This window comes from Carcharhinus amblyrhynchos, chromosome 7 (genome assembly GCF_965287045.1).
Source record: "Carcharhinus amblyrhynchos chromosome 7, sCarAmb.v2.hapA, whole genome shotgun sequence".
NCBI classification, from domain to species: Eukaryota; Metazoa; Chordata; class Chondrichthyes; order Carcharhiniformes; family Carcharhinidae; genus Carcharhinus; species Carcharhinus amblyrhynchos.
Genome location: NC_137330.1, coordinates 21,561,187 through 21,587,383, shown reverse-complemented (window position 1 = coordinate 21,587,383; position 26,197 = coordinate 21,561,187). Strand labels below are relative to the sequence as shown.

General features: G+C 41.2%; 1 protein-coding gene across 1 annotated transcript in view; it reads left to right on the top strand.

Annotated features, from left to right (window-relative positions):
* The window catches only part of lrrc1 (leucine rich repeat containing 1), a 402,129-nt gene that overhangs the window by 110,643 nt on the left and 265,289 nt on the right, over positions 1 to 26,197 (top strand). Inside the window, exons 7-9 of the mRNA XM_080192020.1 lie at positions 17,559 to 17,633; positions 20,690 to 20,834; positions 22,391 to 22,509. Coding sequence (XP_080048146.1) covers positions 17,559 to 17,633; positions 20,690 to 20,834; positions 22,391 to 22,509 — 339 coding nt within the window. The remainder of the gene's footprint in view (positions 1 to 17,558; positions 17,634 to 20,689; positions 20,835 to 22,390; positions 22,510 to 26,197) is intronic.

Below are 26,197 nucleotides of genomic sequence, written 5' to 3'. Positions count from 1 at the left end.
TATTAGAGATAATAAATGTTGTCCTGACAATTGAATCTGGAAACTCTGGACTAAGTACTGCAATCCAGCGGGTGGTGAGGGATTGGAATGCCCTGCCTGCTGCAGTTGTAGATGCGTCTAGTTTGGGGGCGTTTAAGAGATCTCTGGATAGGTTTATGGACGAGAAGGGATTGGTATAGGCTAGTGGGTCATTGTTTTTGTAACTGGTCGGCGCAACATCGTGGGCCGAAGGGCCTGTTCTGCGCTGTAATGTTCTATGTTCTATGTTCTATGTCTATAATGGCAAAAATGCACTGTTGAGCATTGTTTGAGGTGCTGTGTGGGCTTATCTCAGGAGAACCGAAGTGATGAGCATTAATTTGTTTAAATTTCAGAACATGCTTTCAGAAGAGGTTTGATAAAATTCCTTGTTTAAAAATTGAGAAGTTTAGAAATCAGTGATGAATGTTGATTTGAATAACTGATTTGACTGTATGATAATGATAAAAGGTGGAGTTGACAGTGATTCACAAGGATCCGTAGAGACCTCTGCTGGGTCATCTGGTCACATTGTACATATCGAATGGAGAATACTGTTCATTGCAAAATATACTGATGCAAAATTGTGCAGCCAAGTGGCAAATAAGAATTTCATGAACAACATTCAAAAACCTTTTTGGAATCATTTAATTAGATGCCCTAAATGGCAAGTGAGCTTGAATGCTGGTGAAATAAATCATTTGTGTTGAAACAGCAAGAAGTGCCTGTTAACAAAACCGATGAAGGTAATAGAAGCAGAGAAAAGTTATGGCACAGCAAGAGGCCATTCAGTCCATGGTGTTTCCGTCAACCAAAAAGAAAAAAAAACTAGCTACCCATTTTAATCCCGTTTTCCGGAGCCTGGTCAGTAGCCTTGCAGGTTACAGTGCTTCAGATACAGATCCGACTACCTCTTCAGTAAGTTGAACATTTTGGCCTCAACTTAGGTAGTGAATCCTAAATGCCCATCACCCTCTGAGTGAAAAAGCTTTTCCACATTATCCCTATAATCTTTCTACCAATCACCTTAAATCAATGGTACTTGACCACTCAGCTGGAGGAAAGCTGTCTACTCTGAATCGGCCCTCATAATTTTGTATCCCTAAATTGGGTCACCCCTTAGCCAACTCATCGAAGAAAAACAACATTCTCTCCTTGGAGCTGCAATTTTCAAAGTTGGCAACATTCTTGTACATCTATGTATTATGATCTCTGTGGAGACTCTGACACTGTTTAAAAAGACATTCAAACTTCCAAATTGATTGCTGAGAATGACATAATAAGATGTCGCGTCTTAAACTTTGCCTCTAACAAAAGACTCAGCAGTATTGACTAAACACTATTCTCTCTTCATGGGCAGCTTATACTTAAAACTGCAGAAAGTGATGGTCCCCTTTTATACTAACCATTCATCACACTCCATGGAATTAGTCTCTTTCACAACACTCCACGTTTATTCCCAGCTTCCAGTAGGCTCCAATATCCCAGTTCCTGTGCCCAGTAACTTTAAGTCTTCATCTCCCAATGTTTTCCTTAGTTTTTGGTGCGCTTCTTAAATCCACTCCTGATCAAGGATTCTTCTCCCTCCTGACAATGTCAGGATGAATCTCCCAAAATCCTTAGATGGCTGCAGGATGCATCTTTTCAACTAGAAACTATCACCCTTCTTCTGCACGTGTCAGTGATATTGTAACCTCGTCTCAAAAATGGTTTCCCCTCCCACATTCCCCATAGCAACATAAATTGTGTTAACCATGCATTCAGATAAAAATGCTAATTAACTATCCTTGATCCCAACTTTCTTAGTTTGCAGCACAACTGTTTACAACCCATTACCGTCAACACCTTTTTGGAGACTTTGGGAGACTGCTGCCATTGTCTCCAAGTGTAAATACCTCGTTTCACCAATAAAGTGCAATCTAAACCTCCCTGTGATAATTAGCAGTCAAACAATTCAAGACTTTCTGTCAGGAGCACTGTAGAACAGGGCATATGACCCCCTTTTATTTACCTTAAATTTAAAGCTACGGTCCCAAAATCTAATAATCTCACAAACCTCAAATGTCATAAAGAAAAGTCATTTAAGGATGAAGCATAATTATTGAAAATTTCCACTCAAAATTAAAGGGATTCTCAAAGTAGATCAAGCATTAGCAGTGCTTGAAGAACATGGGTGACTTTTGTCCAAGCTATCTAGCTATTTTTAAGTACTGTTGAAGTGACATTTTGGGTATTGTGTGCAGTTTTGGGCAGCCTTCATAGGGAAATAGTGACTGGGAAATTATCAATAACAAATGTAATCAGACCTATAAATAGACTGTAGGTCCCTTTGGGAGTTTCACAATCTACTACTAATACCCAGGTCAGAGGAGACAAATGATATAAATATCAGTTTCTGTGAGGTCTCCCACACAAATCTTCTGAAATGTGGTTGACAATTGAGACAGCCCTGTGGAAATTACTGGCAATAGACTGTAAGGATAGTCTTGGAGTATGCAAAGTTAGCTGGTTTCAAGTGAGATTTCCAAGTGGAATTTGAAATAGTTAACTATGAGTGTCCATAGAAAATCTGATCACAGGGAATTGAAAGTTGGTATAGAGTCTATGGAGTGCTATGAGGAAGGAACAGGGCATTGATGAGCCAAATGTGTGTGTTTCTACCTAAATCCTCTTGTTCCTCACAACAACAAGTCAAAGCTGATTACTGTGGGAAAAATGATCAGTCGTCTTGAGAAGTAAATTGCTGAAGGGTTTACAGATTTCTTCGTCTGCAAAAATGGAAACAACTCGCTGTTTAAGTGGAATAGTTTGAAGCACATAATGATTATAGGATAGCTGGAAGTAAATGGTCATGGTGTATCTGGTTGCAATTAGTCACGCAAGATGGATGCATGTACATTTGTAGTTCATCTCTGCATAGTCTGTATTAAATAAAAATACACTTCCTCCTCCCACACACTCAATGTTTTCATTGTGAAACTCCGTGGCATTGCACAAGTAGATAGTGTCGATCATTAAGCCTGATATTATGGGAACAAAAAAAATCCATGTTGGGCGCAAAGAATCTAATGAGCATTCTGACATGCATGCATGTGTTTTGCAAAGGTATAATTTTCTGCAGTTGAGGTGATGGTAAATGTAAATGTACTATCACGTCACTGATCCGTAGATCATTGAGCATGAGAAACCTGTGTTAGTGGCCGGTTTTTAGAAGGTTAGAACCATCACACGATTAATGCATAAAATTGATAGATTTTGGCTTTCTTTTATCTCTCATGCTGTTTTTCTTGCATAATATCATCATGTGCCATTCCTTAATTCAGCACAGTCTCTGGCCCTAATCTGATACCAAGATGGAAGCGTTTTAAATGAGACTTTTAGATGTGCAATTTGCATTGACTTTAGTTGATACTGACAAGAAATATTTGATGACCATCAATTAACGTGGAACTAGTGCCACTTATTGCATCTCCGTAAAGTAACTATTGATACAAAGCTGTACAACATACTCTTTCTTCACTGTTTAGAGAAAGAGAGTTCCACATTTATCCCTTTGATGATCTGGAGTATTTTTCATTACGAATTGCTCGTATTTTGAAAAGAAATTGATCATACGAGAATTTCTTTTCTTTCCAATTATAATTAGGTGGAAAGAACTGAGCATGAGTCGGTCCTCTAGAATATTGAGACTACTTATCCATTTTGTCAGTTGTCTATTTAATCTCAGTTCCCTTTCATTTCTCCTTATCACTTAATACACTTTCTTTTAAACACTTCAACTCGTATTGCATTTTCAGGCACTTTCGTGCAAATGATTTTTATTCTTTGATTTGTTTTTAATTAAGTTATTTAATTATTATGCTCCTTTTTTTTAAAAGCTTTCCTACTAAAAGGAAGACATTTTCATTACCCTTTGCTGTTTTCAACTCCCTCCACTAAGTAAGCAATCTCAACTCGATAAAATCCAACTTATTTGGCCAAATTCTCCTGGTTTAATGTTGAAAAATGTTCTAAGACATCCGTGAAGAGTCACTGGCAAGCCAACAAAGGATTTGTTGGGGATGACTGCAAGGTTGGCCAAAAGTTGGGGATAATGAGGATCTGGAAGGATGGTGAGGTACAGCAGCTTGGAGAAGTAATTCCAGAGTTCGCTGCTTGGATAGCTGACTATGCAGGTGCTGTGGTGAGGTACAGAGAATGGGGGTCGCAAAAGACGCTTGGGGAACATAGGATTCTGGGAAGGTTATAGAGTTGGAGATGGGTACAGAGTTGAGGAAGAGTGACCATGACATGAAGGCAATTAAATGGAGGGATATGAGTTCTAAAGGTGATGTCTTGGGAAAAGGAACCACTATGGGTTAGCATGCAGAAATATGAGGAGTGCTATGGTTTTCAGTGAGAGAGTGGCCAGCGTGGGAATGCAATTAGTTGCAAGGGCTTTAGGCAGATTTTTTGGTTTTCCTTATATAAACTAAAGCAAAGTGTGGCTCATTCAAGTCAGACAAGTAGCCTGTCGAGTCAAAGATCAGAGAGGTTGTGAAACAGGAGCTTAGTCTGTGTAACTGTGGCCCTAATCTTGCGTTTTTGGATAATGTCATTAAAGGGCTATCATGTAATTAAAGAAAGGGAGGGATCAAAAACAAATCCTGTAGATACTGCTGAAGTAGTAATGTGAGGGAGTGAAGAATGGTCAGTTCTGTAGATGCTTTAGATAGGATAGGACCAAGTGAAGACAGACTCCTCAGCAGGGTAAAGGAGGAAAGATGATGTGGTCAACTGTGTTTAATCCTGCAGTGAGATCGTAAAGTACGAGGAGGGTAGCACAATTCAATTAATGACTGGTTAAGCTCATCCCACTAGTATGGAAGGATGGGGAAATTCAAACATTGAGCATAACAGCCATAAGTTCCTTTTAATCGTTTGGTAGTCTAATTTACTGCCAAATAACCTCTCTGCAGCTGAAAATTAATTTTATCAAGTATGGAGCCTCATTCCTTCAGATTTAAATTAGTTTTGGCGATGTACAATTTTTAAAGTTTAATTCTAATTTTTCTTTTTGTCCCTCACCCTCTCTTCAGGTCCCGTGCTTGATTTGATATTGAATTAATTATTCTAACTGCCACTTCCTAGTTCAGACACTGCATTGCTTACAAATGATTCTTCAGTCTGATTGATTAAGGAGACTCATGGTTGCTTGCCCTTTTCACTGGGGCCCCTGATCCCCTGTATAGGTTGCCTAGTTTGGCTGTCCCATTGACTATAACTTGCCCTGCAAAACTCCGTGACAAATCCGTGGTAAGTGCAAGTGTAACAAAGTTTACGGAGGTCAGAGCAAATTCCAGCCCAAGGTCTTTTGGGCAATAAATAATTTGGGTTTATGGGGTTGGAGGGTGGTAGTTAATATACTTGCATATGAATGTTTACTGAAGTGTATAAATCATCTGACATTTGAAGCACAGAGTGTAATTTTGTTCAAGCCTTGTCCATCAAAAAATAGCATTGCATAACAAAAAAGAGTCAGAGCAACGTTAAATATCAAAGACTCACTGTACTCCTGGAACAACTACATTTTTACAATGTTGAATCTTTGGTCACTTACTTAGTGTGCTTTTCTGCTTTGTTTTCATAATGGCCCATGTGTGGGAGCTACGTGGGAGCTACATGTTCACTCCACCAGGTGAAGCTGAATGTTAGACATTTGTAATTAACTTCAAGATAACTACAGAGTTCTGCATACTGAAGTTGATGAGACTCTGAAAGAAACTGACTGATCAGTCATTTTAAAATGATTGTAATGGAATTGGCAGAATAACAACTTGTATTTACATAGCACTGTCAATGCCTCAGAATGTTGTGATGCACTTCATAGCAGTGTGAGCAAATGAAATTTGACACCAAGTCACAGATACACGTTAGGCAGATGCTCTTCCGGGAGCTTTTGAAGAAGGGTGGGGAATTCCAGAGCTTTGGCCCTCAGCAACCTGAAGGCACAGCTGTTGATCCTTTAAAACAGATGAGAAGGAATTTCTTCAGCCAAAGTGTGGTGAATTTGTGGAACTCTTTGTTGTAGAAAGTTGTGAAGGCCAGGTCATTGACTGTCTTTAAGACAGAGATAGGTTCTTGATTAATGGGGGGTCAGGAGTTCTGGGGAAAAGGCAGGAGAATGGGAATGAGGAAAATATCAGCCATGATTGAATGGTGGAGCAGATTCGATGGGCCGAGTGGCCTAATTTTATTCCTACGTCTTATGGGATGCACAAGATTATGAAGGGTGGGAAAGCAAGGGATGGAGGGCTGGAAAAGATTGCATGGTGGAGAAGCGTGAGGCCATGGAGGAATTTGAAAACTAAGATGAAAGTGTTGCTTAACTGGGAGCCAACATAGGCCAGCAAACACTGAGGTGCAAAGTGAACAAGATTTAATGTGAATTGGGACATAGGCAGCAGAGATTAGGATTATCTCAAGTTTATGAAGGGTGGAAGATGGGACACCGGCCAGGATTGTACTGGAACGGTCATGTCTAGAGGCAAGAAGGGTGTGGATGAGGGTTTCAGTTGTAGATGAGCCGAGGCAGTGTTGAGGCATGTTAATGAGGTGAAAATGACGATAGTGTTGATATGTGTTCAGAAACTTATCTTGATTCGAGTTAGATTTGGTATCGAGTGGTTGCCAGGTAGATGGATAGATAAAGACAGTGGCTAGGGAATTGAATTTGTAGTGGGAAATGAAGATACAGGCTTTGGTCTTCCTCGTAGGCTGCTGGAGGCTTTTACATTGCTTTTGGAGGAGCTTGCATTGCCTAGTTTTAAATTGCAGTTGTAATAATTTGTGCCGAGTTGTAACTTTGAGCACAACCACCACAGAAACTGTACTAAGATCAGTAAAAACTATTTGCTTGCTGAGCAACAGTAATCAACAACTTGTATCATTCTCACAATGGGGAACACGTTTCAGAATGTAGGTTGACCAGGTGCTCATGCAGAAGAACTGGAGAGTGATTTCCAAATTGATTCTTCCATATTGTCTTCCATGCAGCCTCAGTTGTGCAGTTCGTTGTCTTTGTATCAAGTTTTGAGGTAAAACTGGGTTGCGCTTTTTTTTGTTTGCATAGTCCATTTCCTGAGCCTTGGCCTTGTTTTCTGTTCAATTCCTGAACAGTTGACAAGCGTTTGTGACTTGCTGTTGTTCTGTTTTTTTTTTGTTTTCAGCAAACAAAAGTCTGTTATTTGTGATTAACTTGTAGTCTGGGTTTTTCATTAGCTAGAGTCAGAAGCGCATGACATTCAACTGAACACAATAACCGCAATGCTTTGCACTAATATACTTTGATACCTGTTTTAGCTGCTTTTTCTAAGAAGATTTTGCTATCAGTATCTTGATGCACATTTGCCTGTTTTGGGCAGCGCTTTTGGTAGATGCCATTGCCCAAGGGAACATGAAATGGACAGTATGAAAGATTCATTAACTGTTTCACTCTTCCCCATCTCTGGTTGTATTTAGCATTTTCTATTAATTGCACGTAGTATGATATTGAGATCTTAAAGGATTTATTAGTAGGACAGCAAAGGATAAATATAGAAAGGATAGAGAATGTGCCTTATTTAATGGGTATCGATGGCTCAAATGGTATTCCAGGAATGAGTGAAATGTAAATATATAATTCAAAGCCTTGGGTCAAGCACAGACCAGTGGACTGATTAGTAATTTCATGGATAGTGATTTGAGTCAATCAAATATATTGACTTAAGCAATAGGAGTGACTTAACCAGAAGAAATTGCTCATGTGTTTTCTGAACTTATCATTCCAATATCATAAAACTGAGTTAAAATAAAACTAAAAAGCGTACACATTCTATTACGTTATCTTCTGCAAGGTTGATTGTTTCTGGCTCATTGATTCTGACTTAACAAGTCTGTTCTCTCGTTTGTATTAAATTGCTGGTGCTGGTTTTTCTACTGTAGAAAATCTGGCATATCATTGGAGGACTTTTATATCCGGTAAGTTAAGTACAATAATAGGGATGAATTTCAGCCCTGGATGATGTTTTATTGGAGAATGTATAGGTGTAAGGTCACACCTTTCATTCGTAAAGAAGTGAGAATTCATCTACATAATGAATGTCGATAATACATGCCCTTGACACAGATGTCGAGATGTGTACCAGAGTAAAACTTAAAAGCACTACACTGATATCCTATGTAATGTAGGGATGGGGCCCGCTCTTCCCCATTGACCGCCCTTCACTAGGCCATGAAGATCCCTGCTGTATCAGCTACTTTTACAACCCTTGGATCATCATTATTGAAATGTGGTGGATTGCCTAGCCAGAGGATTAAGCTGAATGAGGGAGATGCCCTTTCACTTTCAATATTTCTCAACATGCTGCATCTGCTTGCTGCTATATTTATGCCTACCAAGCCAGTTATTCTTGGTGAAATCTTATTCTCCATCCGTTCGATAAATAAAGCTGAGAGATTGTGCAGCCTAGTTCCTTCTGCGATATCTACTGCCAGCAGAAATATAGTCCAGTATTGAGCAGTATTTAATCTACCAACATATTGGATCTTAATTCTAATAAATACAGATAACTCATAGTAATACAAGTTCAGACAGATAGAAACATAGAAAAATTGCAGCACAATACAGGCCCTTCAGCCCACAAAGTTGTGCTGAACATGTCCCTATCTTAGAGATTACTGGGCTTACCTATAACCCTCTATCTTACTAAATTCCATGTACTTATCTAAAAGTCTCTTAAGACCCTATCAAATCCACCTCCACCACTGTTGCTGGCAGCCCATTCCATTCACCCACCATCTCTGAGTGAAAAACTTACCCCTGACATTTCACCTGTGCCTTCTCCCCAGCACCTTAAGCCTGTGTCCTCTTGTGGCAACCGTTTCAACCTTGGGAAAAAGCCTCTTAACTATCCACCCGATCAATACCTCTCAACATCTTATACACTTCTATCAGGTCACTCCTCATCCTTTGTCTCTCCGAGGAGAAAAGGCTGAGCTCTCTCAACCTATCCTCATAAGGCATGCTCCCCAATCCAGGCAACGTCCTTGTAAATCTCCTCTGCACCCTTTCTATGGCTTCCACCCCCTTCCTGAAATGAGGTGACCAGAACTGAGCACAGTATTCCAAGTGGGATCTGACCATGGTCCTATACAGCTGCAACATTATCTACATTCCAAAACTGTAACTCTTTCTCCCTCTTCCCAGGCCTTAGATTTTTGCTGCCTCCAAACCCAAACTCTGATGTACATTAATAAAAACAAAATAGTGTGGATGCTGAAAGTCTGGAATAAACATAGAAAATGTTGCAAGAACTCAGCAGATCTGGCAGCATCTATAAAGACAGAAACAGAGCTAATGGTTGAGTCCAATGTGACTTTCTTAGAACCAAAGAAGAGTCATATTGAACTGGAACGTTAACTGTTCCTCTCCAAAGATGCTGCTTGATGTGCTGAGTTTGCCCGGCACTTCCCGTTCTTACTCTTGATGTGCTTTGTGTGAAAGCGATGAGGAGACGTGTACGCTGTGTGTGGTAAGATTATTTCAATGGCTGTAGAAGTTTGGATTGAGAGAGGAAAGAAAATCAAAAAAAATCTGAAAATATCCCATTCGGACAGATGTATTTTTGCTTAATGCCAAATTTTAAAAAAGTGCAATAAACAAGTATCCTGCTTTGCTTTCTTTTGGAAAGCAAATGAAAACTTACAAATGGATATCGATAGGCTACGAGAGTGAACCAAAATGAAGCATGTGAATATGCGTGAGGTTGTGCATTTTGCTCAGAAAAATGGGAAAGCGACTTACTGTTTAAATGGGGAGAGACTTCGGGCTGCTCCATTGCAGAGGGATCTGGGTGTCCTTGTTCATGAGTCACAGAAAACTGGCATGCAGCAACAGCAGAATGAGAGGAGATCAAATTGAGGTATACAAAATGATAAGAAGTATGGATAAAGTAGACGTGGAGTGGATGCTCCGTCTTGTGGGGCATTCTTAGGAAGTGGTCATAGTCTTAGGATAAGATATGTTGCAAATTTAAAACAGCGTTGCGGAGAAACTACTACTCCAGAAGGGTTGTGAATCTGTGAAATTCGCTACCCCAAAATGCAGTGGATGCTGGGACTGAGTAAATTTAAGGGGAACTTGGATAGATTTTTAATTGGTAATGGTTGAAAGGTTATGGGAAGAAGGCAGGAAGAGGGGATAAAGAGCATATCAGCCATGATCAAATGGCAGAGCAGATGCGATGGGTCAAACAGACTAATTTTGCTCCTATATCTTATGAACTTATGGGAAAGAAAGCTAATTAAATAATTTCCAACATGAGTACACTCCATAACAGTACTTTCAGATTCAATTTAACATTAGCATTTTTTAGTAACATTATACATTCCTTCATTTGAAACGCTAATACATGTGCAAAAGGATTAAAAAAATTTGGAAGGCGCAATTGAGACTCAGGTGCATTATGACAAAGAATTGGAAGTATCAAATATATCATGCAACATCTGTCTGGCACTGCCTAACTGGCAGTATGAAGGGACCATCAGTCGAGGAACATGATTATATATGATGTGGCAAAATAAATAATTACAAAGATGATGGAACTGAGGGACACTTGACTCATTCCACATAGCCATTTTGTGGCCAGGGGTGACAAGAGCAACAGGATGGATACTCTAACAGGAAATGTTAACTCAATGTGTAATTCATTGTACTCGAACTTAAGCAGGCGTAGCCCAGTTGCTATCTATTACTGACATGGAAGAATTACGGTATGGACCAAGTTTAGAGTTATCAGTGGAATTACTAAAGCATTGAATTTTTTTTGTTGTGAATGGAAGGAAGTGAATTGAGAGAAAGTAATTGGTTTGTTTTGGGAAAGAAATTAGTGCAAGCTACAGCATACTGCTACTTGTTAAAAGCACAACACGGATATCCATCTGCCTTGTACATGGCAATGGAAGCTTCTGTGTGAAAGTGCTTGTCATCCTGAAGCTTGGGTAGTAGTAACGACAGCTTTGACTTCAGTAAGAATACTAATGGAGGCTTTCTGTCGTTTGGACTGTTATGCATTCTGTCAGAGTGAGTTTAGCAAGGATTACTTTTCGTTGGGGTGGCTCAAATACATGCCATTTCTTTCAGTGCATTTGTGAAACAACCCTTTCTTCCAGTAGGCCAATGCTGAATACAATTCATAAGCTAGCTGAATTAGACATTGGCTTTGACGGAATTCAGACAATGTTGAAAAAGGATTTTGAGGTTTCGTTGAGTCGGGCAGCATGGTTGGTGCAGGCTTGGAGGGCCAAAGGGCTTATTCCTGTGCTGTAAGTTTCTTTGTTCTTTGATACACCACAAAGCTCTTAGAGTCATAGAGCATGGAAACAGGCCCTTCGGCCCAACTTGTCCATGCCACCCAGTTTTTAACCTTAAGCTAGTCCCAGTTGCCCATATCCCTCTATACCAATCTTACCAGTATAATTGTCTAAATGCTGTTTAAGAGACAAAATTATACCCATCACTACTACTACCTCTGACAGCTTATTTCAGACACTTGCCATCCTCTGCATGAAAAATTGCCCCTTTGGACCCTTTTGAACATAGAACATTATAGCACAGTATAGGCCCTTTGGCCCTTGACGTTGCGCCGATCTATGAAACCAATCTAAAGCCCATCTAACCTACACTATTCCAATATCATCCATATGTTTATCCAATGACCATTTAAATGCTCTTAATGTTGGCAAATCCACTACTGTTGCAGGCAGTTCCATGCCCTTACTACTCTCTGGGTAAAGAAGTATCTCTGACATCCATCCTATATCCATCACCCCTCAATTTAAAGCTATGTCCCCATCTGAGGAAAAAGGCTCTCGCTGTCCATCCTATCTAATCCTCTGATCATCTTGTATGTCTCTACTAAGTCACCTCTTAACCTTCTTCTCTCTAACGAAAACAGCCTCAAGTCCTCAGCCTTTCCTCATAAGACCTTCCCACCATACAAGGCAGCATCCTGGTAAATCTCCTCTGCACCCTTTCCAGTGCTTCCACATCCTTCCTATGATGTGGTGATCAGAACTGTATGCAGTACTCCAAGTGTGGCCACACCAGAGTTTTTTGTACAGCTGCAACATGACCTCATCGCTCATCTCTCTACCAATAAAAGCTAACACACCATATGCCTTCTTAACAACCCTATCAACCTGGGTGCCAACTTTCAGGGGTCTATGCACATGGACACTAAGATCTCTCTGCTCATCCACACTACCAAGTATTTTACCATTAGCCCAGTACTCTGTATTCCTGTTACTCCTTCCAAAGTGAATCACCGCACACTTAGAACACAGAACATTACAGCGCAGAACAGGCCCTTCAGCCCACGATGTTGCGCCGACCAGTTAAAAAACAATGACCCTCTAACCTAAACCAAACCCTTTCCATCCACAAACCTATCCACGGATCTCTTAAACGCCCCCAAACTAGGCGCATCCACAACTGCAGCAGGCAGGGCATTCCAATCCCTCACCACCCTCTGGGTAAAGAACCTACCCCTGATATCCGTCCTATAACTACCACCCCTTAATTTAAAGCCATGCCCCCTCGTGCTAGCTTTCTCCATCCGAGGAAAAAGGCTATCACTGTCCACCCTATCCAAACCTCTGATCATCTTATATGTTTCAATAAGGTCCCCTCGCAGCCGCCTTCTTTCTAATGAAAACAACCTCAAATCCCTCAGTCTCTCCTCATAGGACCTCCCCTCCATACCAGGCAACATCCTGGTAAACCTCCTCTGCACCCTCTCCAAAGCCTCCACATCCTTCCTATAATGTGGGGACCAGAACTGCACACAATACTCCAAGTGCGGACGCACCAGAGTTTTGTACAGTTGCAACATGACGCTGTGGCTCTTAAATTCAATCCCCCTACCAATAAATGCCAAGACACCGTATGCCTTCCTAACAACCCTATCTACTTGATTCCCAACTTTCAGGGATCTATGTACACATACACCTAGATCCCTCTGTTCATCCACACTATTCAGAGTCCTACCGTTAGCCCTATACTCTACGCATCCATTATTCCTGCCAAAGTGAATTACCTCACACTTTTCCGCATTAAACTCCATCCTCCACCTCTCAGCCCAGCTCTGCAACTTGACCAAGTCTCCCTGTAGACTAAGACACCCTTCCTCACTATCTACCACACCTCCGACTTTGGTGTCATCAGCAAATTTACTAATCCACCCAACTATACCCTCATCCAGATCATTAATAAAAATCACAAACAGCAGTGGCCCCAAAACAGATCCCTGAGGCACACCACTCGTAACTGAACTCCATGTCGAATACTTACCATCAACCACTACCCTCTGTCTCCTATCCGCCAGCCAATTCCTAATCCAATTTCCTAAATCACCCTCAATCCCATACATCTGCAATTTCTGCAGAAGGCTTCCATGGTGAACCTTATCAAACGCCTTACTAAAGTCCAAATACACCACGTCGACTGCCTTACCCCCATCCACCTCTTTGGTCACTTTCTCAAAAAACTCAATAAGGTTAGTAAGGCACGACCTACCCGCTACAAAACCATGCTGACTATCTCTAATCATTTCATTACTCTCCAACTAACTATAAATCCTATCCCTAATAATTTTTTCTAAAACCTTACCCACAACAGAAGTAAGACTCACCGGTCTATAATTCCTGGGGAAGTCTCTGTTCCCCTTCTTAAACAATGGGACAGCATTTGCTAACCTCCAATCTTCTGGCACTATACCAGTGACCAACGATGACATGATCAGAGCCAGAGGCTCTGCAATCTCCTCCCTTGCCTCCCAGAGAATCCTAGGGTAAATCCCATCCGGCCCAGGGGACTTATCTATTTTCAAACCCCCAAGAACTTTTCCACATTAAACTCTATTTACCACCTCTCAGCCCAGCTCTGCAGCTTATCTATGTCTGTCTGTAACCTGCAACATCCTTCCTCACGGTCCACAACTCCACTGACTTTAGTGTCATCTGCAAATTTACTAACCCATCCTTCTATGCCCTCATCCAGGTCATTTATAAAAATGACAAACAGCAGTGGCCCCAAGACAGATCCTTGAGGTACACCACTAGTAACTGAACTCCAGGATGAACATTTCCCATTAACCACCACTCTCTGTCTTCTTACAGCTGGCCAATTTTTGATCCAAACCGCTAAATCACTCTCAATCCCACGCCTCTGTATTTTCTGCAATAGCTTACCATGGGGAACATTATCAAACACTTCACTGAAATCCATATGCACCACATCAACTGCTTTATCCTCATCCACCTCTTTGATCACCTTCTCAAAGAACTCAATAAGGTTTGTGAAGCACGGCCTACCCTTCACAAAACCGTGTTGACTATCCCTAATCAAATTCATCCTTTCTCGATGATTATAAATCCTATCTGTCATAATTCTTTCTAAAACTTTGCCCACAACAGAAGTAAGGCTCACTGGTCTATAATTGTTTCTATTTCCCTTCTTGAACAAGGGGACAACATTTGCTATCCTCCAGTCTTCTGGCACTACTGTAGACAATGACGACCTAAAGATCGAAACCAAAGACTCGGCAATCTCCTCCCTAGCCTCCCAGAGAATCCTAGGATAAATCCCATCCTGCCCAGGGGACTTATCTATTTTCACGCTTTCCAGAATTGCTAACACCTCCTCCATATGAACCTCAATCCCATCTAATCTAATAGCCTGTATCTCAGTATTCTCCTCGACAACATTGTTGTTTTCCTGTGTAAATACTGGCAAAAAATATTCATTTATCTCTTTGGATTCCAATGTACAACTTCCCACTACTGTCCTTGACTGGCCCTAATCTTACCCTAGTCATTCTTTTATTCCTGACATACCTATAGAAAGCTTTAGGGTTTTCCTTGATCCTAATTGCCAAAGACTTCTCATGTCCCCTCCTGGTTCTTCTTAGCTCTCTCTTTATGTGCTTCCTAGTTAACTTGTAACTCTCCATGCCTAACTGAGCCTTCACGTCTCATCTTAACATAAGTCTCCTTCCTCTTCACAAGAGACTCAACTTCTTTAGTAAACCACAATTTCCTCACTCGACCACTACCTCCCTGCCTGACAGGTACATACTTATCAAGAACACGCAGTAGCTGTTCCTTGAACAAGCTCCACATTTCAATTGTGCCCATCCCCTGCAGTTTCCATCCACGTCCTATGCATCCTAAATCTCGCCTAATCGCATCATAATTTCCTTTCTCCCGGCTGTAACTCTCTTGTCCTGTGGTATATACCTATGCCTTTCCATTGCTAAAGTAAATGTAACCGAATTGTGGTCATTATGACCAAAGTTTTCACCTACCTCCACACCTAACACTTGGTCTGGCTCATTACCCAGTACCAAATCCACTGTGGCCTTGTCTCTTGTTGGTCTATCTACATACTGTGTCAGGAAACCCTCCTGCACACATTGGACAAAAGCTGACCTATCTAAAGTACTTGAACTATAGCTTTTCCAGTCAATATTTGTAAAGTTAAAGTCCCCCATAACAACTACTCTGTTATTTTTGCTCCTATCCAGAAACATCTTTGCAATCCTTTCCTCTACGTCTCTGGAACTTTTTGGAGGCCTATAGAAAACTCCCAACAGAATGATCTCTCCTTTCCTGATTCTAACCTCAGCCCATTCTATCTCAGTAGACGAATCCTCATCAAACATCCTTTCTGCCACCGTAATACTGTCCCTGACTAACAATGCCGCACCTCCCCCTCTTTTACCACCTTCCCTGATCTTACTGAAACATCTAAATCCCGGAACCTCCAACAACCATTCCTGTCCCTGCTCTATCCATGTCTGCGAAGTGGGCACAACGTTGAAGTCCCAGGTACCAACCCATGCTGCAAGTTCACCCACCTTATTCCGAATGCTCCTGGCATTGAAGTAGACACACTTCAAACCACCTTCCTGCCTACGACCTTAAAACCTTATTCGTGACCTCACTACTCTCAACCTCCTGTACACTGGAGCTACAATTCAGCTTCCCATCCCCCTTCTGAATCAGTTTAAACCCTCCTGAAGAGCATTAGCAAATTCCCCCACCCCCAGATATTGGTACCCCTCAGGTTCAGCTGTAGTCCATCTCATTTGTAGAGATCCCACCTACCCCAGAATGACCCCCAGTTATCCAGGTATTTGAATCCCTCTCTCCTGTACTATCCCTATAGCCATGTGTTCAAGTGCTCTCTCTCCCTATTCCTCCCCTCGCCAGCTCGTGGCACGGGTAACAAACCAGAGATAGCAAATCTGTTTGTTCTAGCTCTAAGCTTCCACCCTAACTTCCTGAATTTCTGCCTTACATCCCCACCCCTTTTCTTACCAATGTTTTTGGTGCCTATGTGGACCACAACTTGGGGTTGGTCCCCCTCCCCCTTAAGGGTCCCGAAAATGAGACTCGAGACATCACGGTCCCCAGTACCCAGAGGCAACACACCAACCGTGAGTCTCTCTCTTCCCACAGAACTCCTATCTGTCCTCCTAACTGTGGAGTCCCCAGTGACTAATGCTCTACTCCTCTCCCCCTTTCCCTTCTGAGCAACAGGGGCAGACTCTATGCCAGAGACCTGTATCCCGTGGCTTACCCTTGGTAAGTCGTCCCCCCAGCAGTATCCAAAACGGTATACTTGTTATACAGAGAAATGGCCACAGGGGATCGCTGCACTATCTGCTTCTTACCACTTCTAAAAGTCATCCAATTATCATCATTTCTAGGAGTAACTACCTCCCTATAGCTTTTATCTATAACTGCACCTCTCCTCTCTCACCTTAAGCCTGTGCCGTCTAGTTTTAGACTCCCCTATCTTTGGAAAAAGATATTGGCTATCGAGCTGATCTGTGCCCCTCATTTTCTTCATTGCAAATTGACTCAGCACATGGATCTCAGAAGTTATTGAGTGAATTGTTTGTGCGGTACCTGAATAATTTACCTCTTCATTTACGTTGTGTGAAGTAATTGGTTGGGAGATTGCTTCCATTCTTCCCATGTCTGTTATACCCCTTCGAAAAGCAGTGCATCTTCACTGTAATGGTTTGACTGGTTTCAGGGACTAGCTGTATTTCCTGCTGTAATGGTTATGTTTGCAATTGTTCACTGCTTCCTTAAAAGCATATGGTGAAAAATTAAAATGTGAAATGTCATCGTCCCCATCAATATAGCCTCAGTTGAGACCCCAGTTTTGCAGTGTTCTTTGGTCTGCGCTCCAGTGCTATGTCTCAGCTGCCCTCGCAGCTTATCGGGTCCTTGCATACGAAATAGCAATTTTCCCTTATCTGTTCCTTCAATAATTAAAGCTGACAATGAATATTTGCCAAAAATAGAGGGTTTAAATAAAGTTTTATGAAATATTGTGCAATATTTTAAGATTTTTTACGTTTCTGTATTTTTTTTTCACGTGAAGTGAGCAGTGCAATTTTCAGTTGTATGGCGGCATTTAGTGATTTTTTTTAACTTTGTATTTGCAGCCAGAATCTACAGGATCACTCTCAAACCTAAAAGATTTGTGGCTGGATGGGAACCAACTAGTGGAATTGCCTGCGGTACGCTTGTTCTGCAATTATTGTCTTTCCTTCAGTGCTGTAATCATGATTGTTGATTTGAATTGCCGTACTCTTGGTCTTTTGATATTTTTTTTCAGGTACTGTTTTCTTTGTTGCAGTTAATTACAATCTTGGTCCTTCTGCTTTTAAGTGTCGCTTATTCAAACCTTTGATTTATCACCCAGCTGTACTCCCATTTGAAGATTGCTTCGGCTGAAAAGCCTCCACATTCATAATGCCTTCCCATCAAAATCTTGAGCATTACTTTACTTACTCCAGGCGTGGGAAAGCTTGATGCTGAATGATTGAGATTTATGTAACCCTTTAAGTTTCATAGACTTCTTACAGTGCAGAAGGTGGCCATTTGGCCCAAGGAGCTTGCACTGACAACAGTCCCACCAAGACCCTATCCCTGTAACCCTACACATTTCCTCTGTCAATATCCCTGACACAAAAGGGCAATTTACCATGGCCAAACAACCTAACCCATGCAACTTTTGGAGTATGGGAGGAAACCCATGTGGACACTGGGAGAATGTGCAGACTCCACACAGTGAGCCAAACTGGGAATTGAATCTGCATCCCTAGTGCTATGTGGCAGCAATACTAGCCACTGTGCCACCATGCTGCCTTAAAACTGGACATCGTGTCAGCCAAGAGCCAAATCTGGATTCTTCTGATCTGTAGTTAGATGCATTATCCATTGCACCACTGGCCCAGTGAAGTTTGTGATCATATTTGTCATTAATCTGTATTTCCTCCTAATTTTTGCATTGGCAATTCTGTGCTTTCTTGTTAGACAGGAGGGTCTGCAAACATGACTTTCCATGCTTGTCTCAGCTAAAAGTAGCCATGCTTTTAGAGGTCAGCAGGACAATAGTTTTCCTCTCCAAAGGCATAATGCTTTCTCAACATGAAAATAATTGTTTCATTGCCTTCACAAGTATTGCCTGGCTGTTCAATCCTAGAATCAAAGAATCCCGACAGTGCAGAAGGAGGCCATTCGGCCCATCGAATCTGCACCAACCACAATCCTACTCAGCCCCATCTCCTAACCCCACGTATTTACCTTGTTAGTTCACCTGACACTAAGGGTCAATTTATTATGGCCAGTCGACTTAACCTGCACATCTTTGGAGAAAACTGGAATCCCCGAGGAAATCTATGCAAACACAGGGAGATTTTGCAAACTCCACACATGATGTGGAAATGCCAGTGTTGGACTGGGGTAACACAGTAAGAAGTCTCACAACACTAGGTTAAAGTACAACAGGTTTATTTGGTTGCAAATGCCTTTCGGGGCTTTGCCCCTCCACATAAACAAGGACCCAAGCTGGGAATCGAAACCAGGTTGCTGGTGCTGTGAGGCAGCAGTGCTAACCACTGTGCCATTGTGCTGCTATTGCATACATTAAAGATTTTGAAATGTTTTTCTCTGGGTGACACCAGAACACCCGCCACCTATCCCACCAACCAGAAACCCCCCTCCTGGTTACTGAAGGAGTACCAATGCCTTCTAGAAAGCAGGGCCTCTAAGGACAAAGTTGTTTTTGTTGGTATATAAGAATGGAAATAATGGACAAATGAGTGTTAGCATAGAGACCAGTAGACTTTGTTGGCATTTTGGGAACACTTCACACCCCACTGTGGTTCAAGTGTTGATGTGGAAGAGGAAAGAGAGAGAGACAGTATCAAGGTAATGGTGGGGGAGGTGGGGCCAGATATGGAAATACTGTTCTGTGGAAGTAAAGGAGCACTGTTGTGGAAATGGGTAGGAGAGACAGTGGGAAGGCTGTGAGCAGTGATGGCAAGGGAATTCCCAAATAAAAATCCCGTAGCATGCAGGAGTGAGTAAAAGATGGTTGATTCAGCGGGTTGGGAGTTCTGCAAATATGTTCTGTTCTTGTATTGAAAGGAAGGAATTGCAGAAGCTACTAAATGGTTGGGGTGAGTATTAAAATGAAAATTGCTGTTTGTTTCACCAGGGGACTGGGCTTGGATCAGTGTTATGGTACAATGTTTGCCTCAAGGCCAAGAGAGGGTGATGGGAGTGAAACTAAGTTTCCGAAACATCAGGAGTTAGAAAGATGAATTTACATTTTATTGAAATGTTTGGTTTTCAAAAGCTGGATATTCGGCTGCTCTGTGGAATCGGCATCTCCTGCTGAGATTTTCCAGCATTTTCTCTTGTGATTTCAGACTCCGGCATCCACAACGATTTTCTTTTATCTGACAAGCGATGCAGTCAATAGTTGGGAGTCCAAATTACACTGCAGAGAACTCATTTTGTAATGAAATGAAAAGCAACAATTATAAAGTGCTGTTTAACATTACATAAAGTAAATCTGATCAATCAAGCGGATCCAGTGCCTTCAGGGAGCTGCTTCTACAGCCCTTGTGATTGTACAGTTCATATGACAAATTCTATAGGTCCCATAGTAAAAGTATGTGGAGAAAAATGTTCAACTTTTTCAGGGAATTCTGCAAACCCGATGGTTATATTGCGCAAAGTGTTAACTTTAGGTGTACATTTACTACTTTAAATGTGGTAAGCAGAGTAATTTTAACACAAATGCAAGACATAATAACCCTAAGTTAAAAGGGACAGATGGGAAGTGTGTATGGACAATATTTGTAATACACATTTTTGCCTTAGATTTAGTTGTTGGGTAAACATTAATAGATAAGGTCTAATCTAATAGATCAAGAAGCTATGAAGTAACTTTTCACCAAATGGGGGGGTGCATTTAAGATGCAGACTTAAATTTATGCTTTTGAATGAATTTGAGACATTATAATTTTTAAATATTTAGCTAGTGGAACATTCTTTTTCACTTTTCATTCACTTAATCTTTTCGAAACCAGGTTAATAAGAACTTTGATTAATGACATTTTCAATTTTCAGAAATGGCTGGCTACAAATACATTTTTTTTAAAACAAAAAGCTTCTGTATTTGGAATCACCGGGAGAGAAATTGTCCTTCTCAGCAGTGCATGCTTCACCACTCAACTTTCATGTAAGGACATGAAATATTTTTTCTTTTTAATTAATACAGGAAATTGGAAACCTGAAGAACTTGCTGTGTTTAGATGTGTCAGAAAATAAACTGGAGAAACTCCCAGAAGAGATTAGTGGACTTGGTTTGCTCACTGATCTGCTGGTTTCACAGAATCAACTGGAGACTTTACCGGATGGAATCGGTGGGTTCACATTTATGGGAGGTCTTTAATGTGCCATGACCTGCTTAATGTTCATGAGACAGATTATTTGCATTTTCAGATCTATCAATTAACAAAATATGCTCTTTTGTTTGGAGAGTGCTTCAATCTTCCAATGATGCCCACTACCTGAGTATTAAACCGACAGCTCCCTCAGGAATTTAAGCTCCGGGAATTTAGAAAACTTCTGCCTTTCCCTTCCACTGATGACATTTATTTCTAAGTGGCTTCTCTTGACATGAAACTGTAGATTTCTTGTGCATTGCTGAAGAAATAATGTGGCAAGAGGAGCAAAGCACAAAGGACTTTTGTCAACTGACCATTTGCAATGAAGCTGTGCGAGCGATTCCATTAGAGGCAAGATGAGCTGTGTGACAGTCCCCATTATAGGCGAGATGAGCTGCGTGACAATCCCCATTACAGGCAAGATGAGCTGAATGATCTCTCCCTTTGCTGAAAGCTACTGTCTCTTCCACTGTTGGTGATGCATTGAGGGAAATGCACAATTGCTTTCCTATCCATCAGGCTTTATTGAACCAGAAAAATATTTGCACCAAACTGTAAATTTGTCTTAATTTGTCTTTGCATTCAGTTTTTTTTTGCAGCATGAAACTCCAGACTTGAGAACTTATTTGCATGAGTAACCTGCACTCTGAACCTGTTGAGCATCTCTCTCTATATTGTGTATTCCAACCCTGAATATTGATTACAGCACTGCTGTACAGCTAAAGATAATTGCATCAAATATTTTGCCCAAATTTCTGACTGCTGTCCTCTCAAGGTAATCCCACCTTTGACTGTGATACCCTGATAGAAAGTGGCATAGAAATAAAACTCCAAGCCTCAATTAGGGAATGGAACCAAATTTGGGTGGCATAGCTGTCACGTTTATTTAGTTTTGATTCCTTGGTTGCTTTGCCGTGAATGACTGATAAATAATGAACATATTGAAAGCTTTTTCTCTATTCCATTGTACCACTTGGAATGTGGCTTCATACTTTGTCATAATTTCAGAACAGGTCTGGGAATAGTTTACCCCCTCTATTAGAAATGGTTTAGAAAGGAAATATAGAAGAGTGAATTTTCTTCGTAGAAACCAGGATGGGCTTTCTTACTCCTTCTTCTTTATATTGTCTGTAAAGGGATGTCATATATCAAATTTCCTTTATCAAATTAAACTAACACCAAATTGCTTGATGTAGATATTACCTGTGATTGAAAATCTCTGCGAACAGGTGTAAACCTAAGCCAAATTTCTTGGTTTCTTAATTAATTAAGATCATTATTTGCACAACAGTGATTTGAATAAAATGTCTCCATTGATCTGAGTACAAAAAATTGAACTTAATATTTCATTGTGCTTTTATAGAGTTATAAACCTCCACCATTCTTGGAGGGATTGTCATTGTTGACCCTGACAGTCTAAATACAAACTTTGCCTGAGAAATGGGATTTCAAAACAAGTTGATGCGCAAAATATCTTAATAAATTTTCATGCAAAAGTTTCCTTTTAGTTTTCCTGTCTTGCCTTCCTATAGGAAAACTAAAGCACCTTTCCATTCTGAAGCTTGACCAGAATCGTTTGACACAGTTGACAGACACTATTGGTGAATGTGGAAACCTTACGGAGCTGGTGCTCACTGAAAATCAGCTGGTGGTCAGTACTGCTATTTATTCATTGTTGCTGTACCTGCATCAGTAACTCCAGAATAAACTTTCTGTCTATCTGTGTTCATGTCTTTCCCCCAGTTCAATTGAGACAAGGTGAAACTGGGAATGTTATCAGTGAAATGGGGTTTTGTAGCATTTAGTTTACAGTACTGAAACAGACCATTCAGCCCGACTGGTCTGTGCTGTTGTTTATTGTCTACAGCTGTCTTCAGTCCATATCTTATCTGACCTGATCAGCAGAAACTTCTCTTTGTTTATTCCTTGTTCTTATCTATCTTTCCCTTAAAGCACGTAAACTATTCCATGTGTGCGTGTGTTCTACAGTCTTGCCAGTCTTTGATTTACATTTATAGCTTCTAGTTTTAGACTGTCGCACAAGTGGAGACATTTCCTTTGGTCTACCCTACCAACACCTTTCATTATCTTAATCAGATCACCCTTCAGCCATATCTTTTCTTCAGAAAGAGCCCCAGCCTGTTCAGTGTTCCTGATAAATATCTCCCCTCAGTTCTGGTGAATATATTTCATGCTTCCTCTAATACTGCAATATAAACTAATAGCACAAAGACCAATGTTATGTACAGTAACTTCAGTTTTGGCCTAACTAAGATTTTATTTGAGTTTAACATGACTCATTTGATTTAAGTTTAGTTGTTCTATAAATGAACCCTAGTAAGTTGGTTCTTTTTAATGACTTTATTAACCAGTGTCATTACCTTTTACTGGAGGTCTTTTGGTGCAGTGGGTAACATCCCTGCCTCTGAGCCAGAAGCTCTGGGATTGAGTCCACCACGGTACTCAATGGCCAAGGAAGGTGCGTTCATAACGCAGTCAAATAAATTGATGCGTCAACCTGCAAATCCTTCCAAACATGCCAGTGGTTCACAGTAAGAGCAGGAGACACTGCTGGTCAATCACACTTTATGTAGAGTGCCACCTCTCAAGCTATAAATGCCCCTGGTGATAGATTAGTGACTTGTTCTGGGAACCCAGTAAAGGGACAGTCTAAAGGAAACTTTTCACTGAATTATAGAAATTCCTGCACAGAAAGAGGCCATTTGGACCTCAATGGTGGCATTATCTCCTATAACCTCATTTGTGCCCCCCCCCCCGCCCCCAGCCACATCCTTTTAAATTTCTCCTGTTCAAATTTTAACCATTTCCTTGTTAAATCAATTTTAAAATATCTACCTTAATACTCGTGTGTGGGGAAGTTCAAGAACATTTCTCTTCCCTTTTGCTCTTGACTCTCACAGGCCAAGTCTTTTTTTCCAAGTTTCACCCCTCTATCACCTTCGCATGGTCCCATTTCTGACACTTCTTTTCCCTTTCTTGACCTCTCTGTCTCAGTTTCTGGTGATAAACTGCCCACTAGTATCAATTACAAGCCCACTGACACCAACAACTATCTTCAATACAGTTCTGCACACACCACATCCTGTAAGGACCCCATCCCATTCTCTCAGTTTGTTTGCTTCTGCTGCATCTGTTCTGATGATGCCACTTTCCAAATAATGCTGCTGATATATCTTCGTTCTTCCTCAATTGTGGTTTTCCAGCCACTGTGGTTGACAGGCTCTCTATAGCGTCCGACCCATCCCCGGACATCTGCTCTCCTCCATATCCTCTTTCCCAGAACCAGGATGGGGTCCCCCTATCACTTTTTATCCCACCAGTTTCTGCATTCAAAGGATCATCCTCTGCCATTTCTGCCAACTCTATTATGATGCCACCACTCAACACATCTTCCCCTCATTCCCCCATCAGACACCCTCTTTCACACTCAACACCTCACCCCATGCCCATGGCACCTTCACATGCAACCGTAAAAGGTGCAACACCTGCCCCTATACTCCTCACTGCTTATCATTCCTGGTCCTAAACACCCCTCTCAGGTGAAGCAGCACTTCACATGCAATTCCTTCAATCTGGTCTATTGCATTCACAGCTCCAAATACGATCTAATCTACATTGGGAGACCAGATGCAGACTGGGTGAACACTCTGCTGAACACCTTTGGCCCATCTGCAAGCAGGATGCAGACCTTGCTGTTGCTTACCACATCAACACACCACCCTGCTCTCTACATTTACTATCAGGATGGTGAAGGGCATTAACTGTAGGTGGTATTTTGGAAAAGTAGGTGATATGATGAAACCAAGAAGCCTAGCATTACATGGGTGCAGGTGCCTGGTTGCTGACTTTGTTTTCAGTCATGATGTGGGTATGCCGGCGTTGGACTGGCGTAAACACAGTAAAAAGTCTGACAACACCAGGTTTTAGTCCAACCTATTTATTTGATAATATACTTGCGAGTATATTATCAAATAAATAGGTTGGACTAAAACCTGGTGTTGTCAGACTTTTTACTTTGTTTTCAGTGCCAGTGATTCTTTTAACATGACCATTTCTGCAGTTTCTCAATATTAAAAATATGTGCTTTCATAGAGTCAGAGGTTTACAGCATAGAAACAGGACCTTTGGCCCAACTTGTCCATGCCGCCCTTTCTTTTTAAAACCTCTATGATAATCCCAATTGCTGGTGTTTGACCCATATCCCTCTATACCCACCGTACCCATGTAACTATCTAAATGGTTTTTAAAAGATAAAATTGTCCCGCCCCTACAACTACCTCTGGCAGCTTGTTCCAGACCCTCACCACCCTCTGTGTGAAAAAAATTGCCCCTCTGGACACTTGTGTATCTCCCCCCTCTCACCTTAAATCTATGCCCTCTACTTTCAGACTCCCCTACCTTTGGGCAAAGATATTGACCATCTTACCTTGTCTATGCCTCTCATTGTTTTATAGACCTCTAAAGGTCATCCTGCGGCCTCCTACGCTCCAGAGGAAAAAGTCCCTTTCCTCACCATATTTCCTGCAGTACTCTCTGTGCTTTGGGATGCCAACTTCCCATTTGATATTCCAACACATTCTTACCTGTAAAGTGTTACCTGACTCAGTCTGTGAGCTAAGAATTTGTGTGTATGTGCATTTGCTTTCAATTTGAGTGATTCAATTTAAAGAACAACCCAACTGACGGGCTTTAAACAAGTTCATTACAAAAACTTACTGCTGAAAGTTATTTGTGTAAGAGTGATGAAGTTACTAACTAAAGTACAGGTTCAAAGATTAAAATTGCAGATAAAGAGTTTAAAAATACTTGAAGATAAGATTTCAGTACCATCTGAGATATCTTAGAGAGCCCATTGTTTGAATTCCCTTTTTCCAAAGTCAAAGGGCAGAAACATAAGGTTCAGTTTAGCTACTGCAATGGCTTCTGCAGTTGTATTTGCAAGTGGATTCGACAAACAAGACAGGTCCTGGGGGTAAGTGAAGGCTCCTGATTCACTTTTACAGTACTGCTTTTAATTGCCTGATTTGGTGCAGCAGTGCAATAGCTGTTTCTGGAAGCCTCCCTCAGTCTCTCCATGTTGAGTAGCAGTTTCTGTTTCAAGCTGTCTTTCTTGTGGTGTTCATGGTGGTTCTGCACACAGTGACTGTTCACAGCCACACTTTGTACAGCTCCAAAACTTAAAATGGCTGCTTTCCCAAACTGTTGAATCATGCTTCCATATTAGGTATTGGGTTACTGAAGTGGTGGGGTCATAGTCCCATCCATTCTCTTTGTAGCTGTGGTAATTAACCTTTTAAAGTTCTCTGCCATTAGTTTCA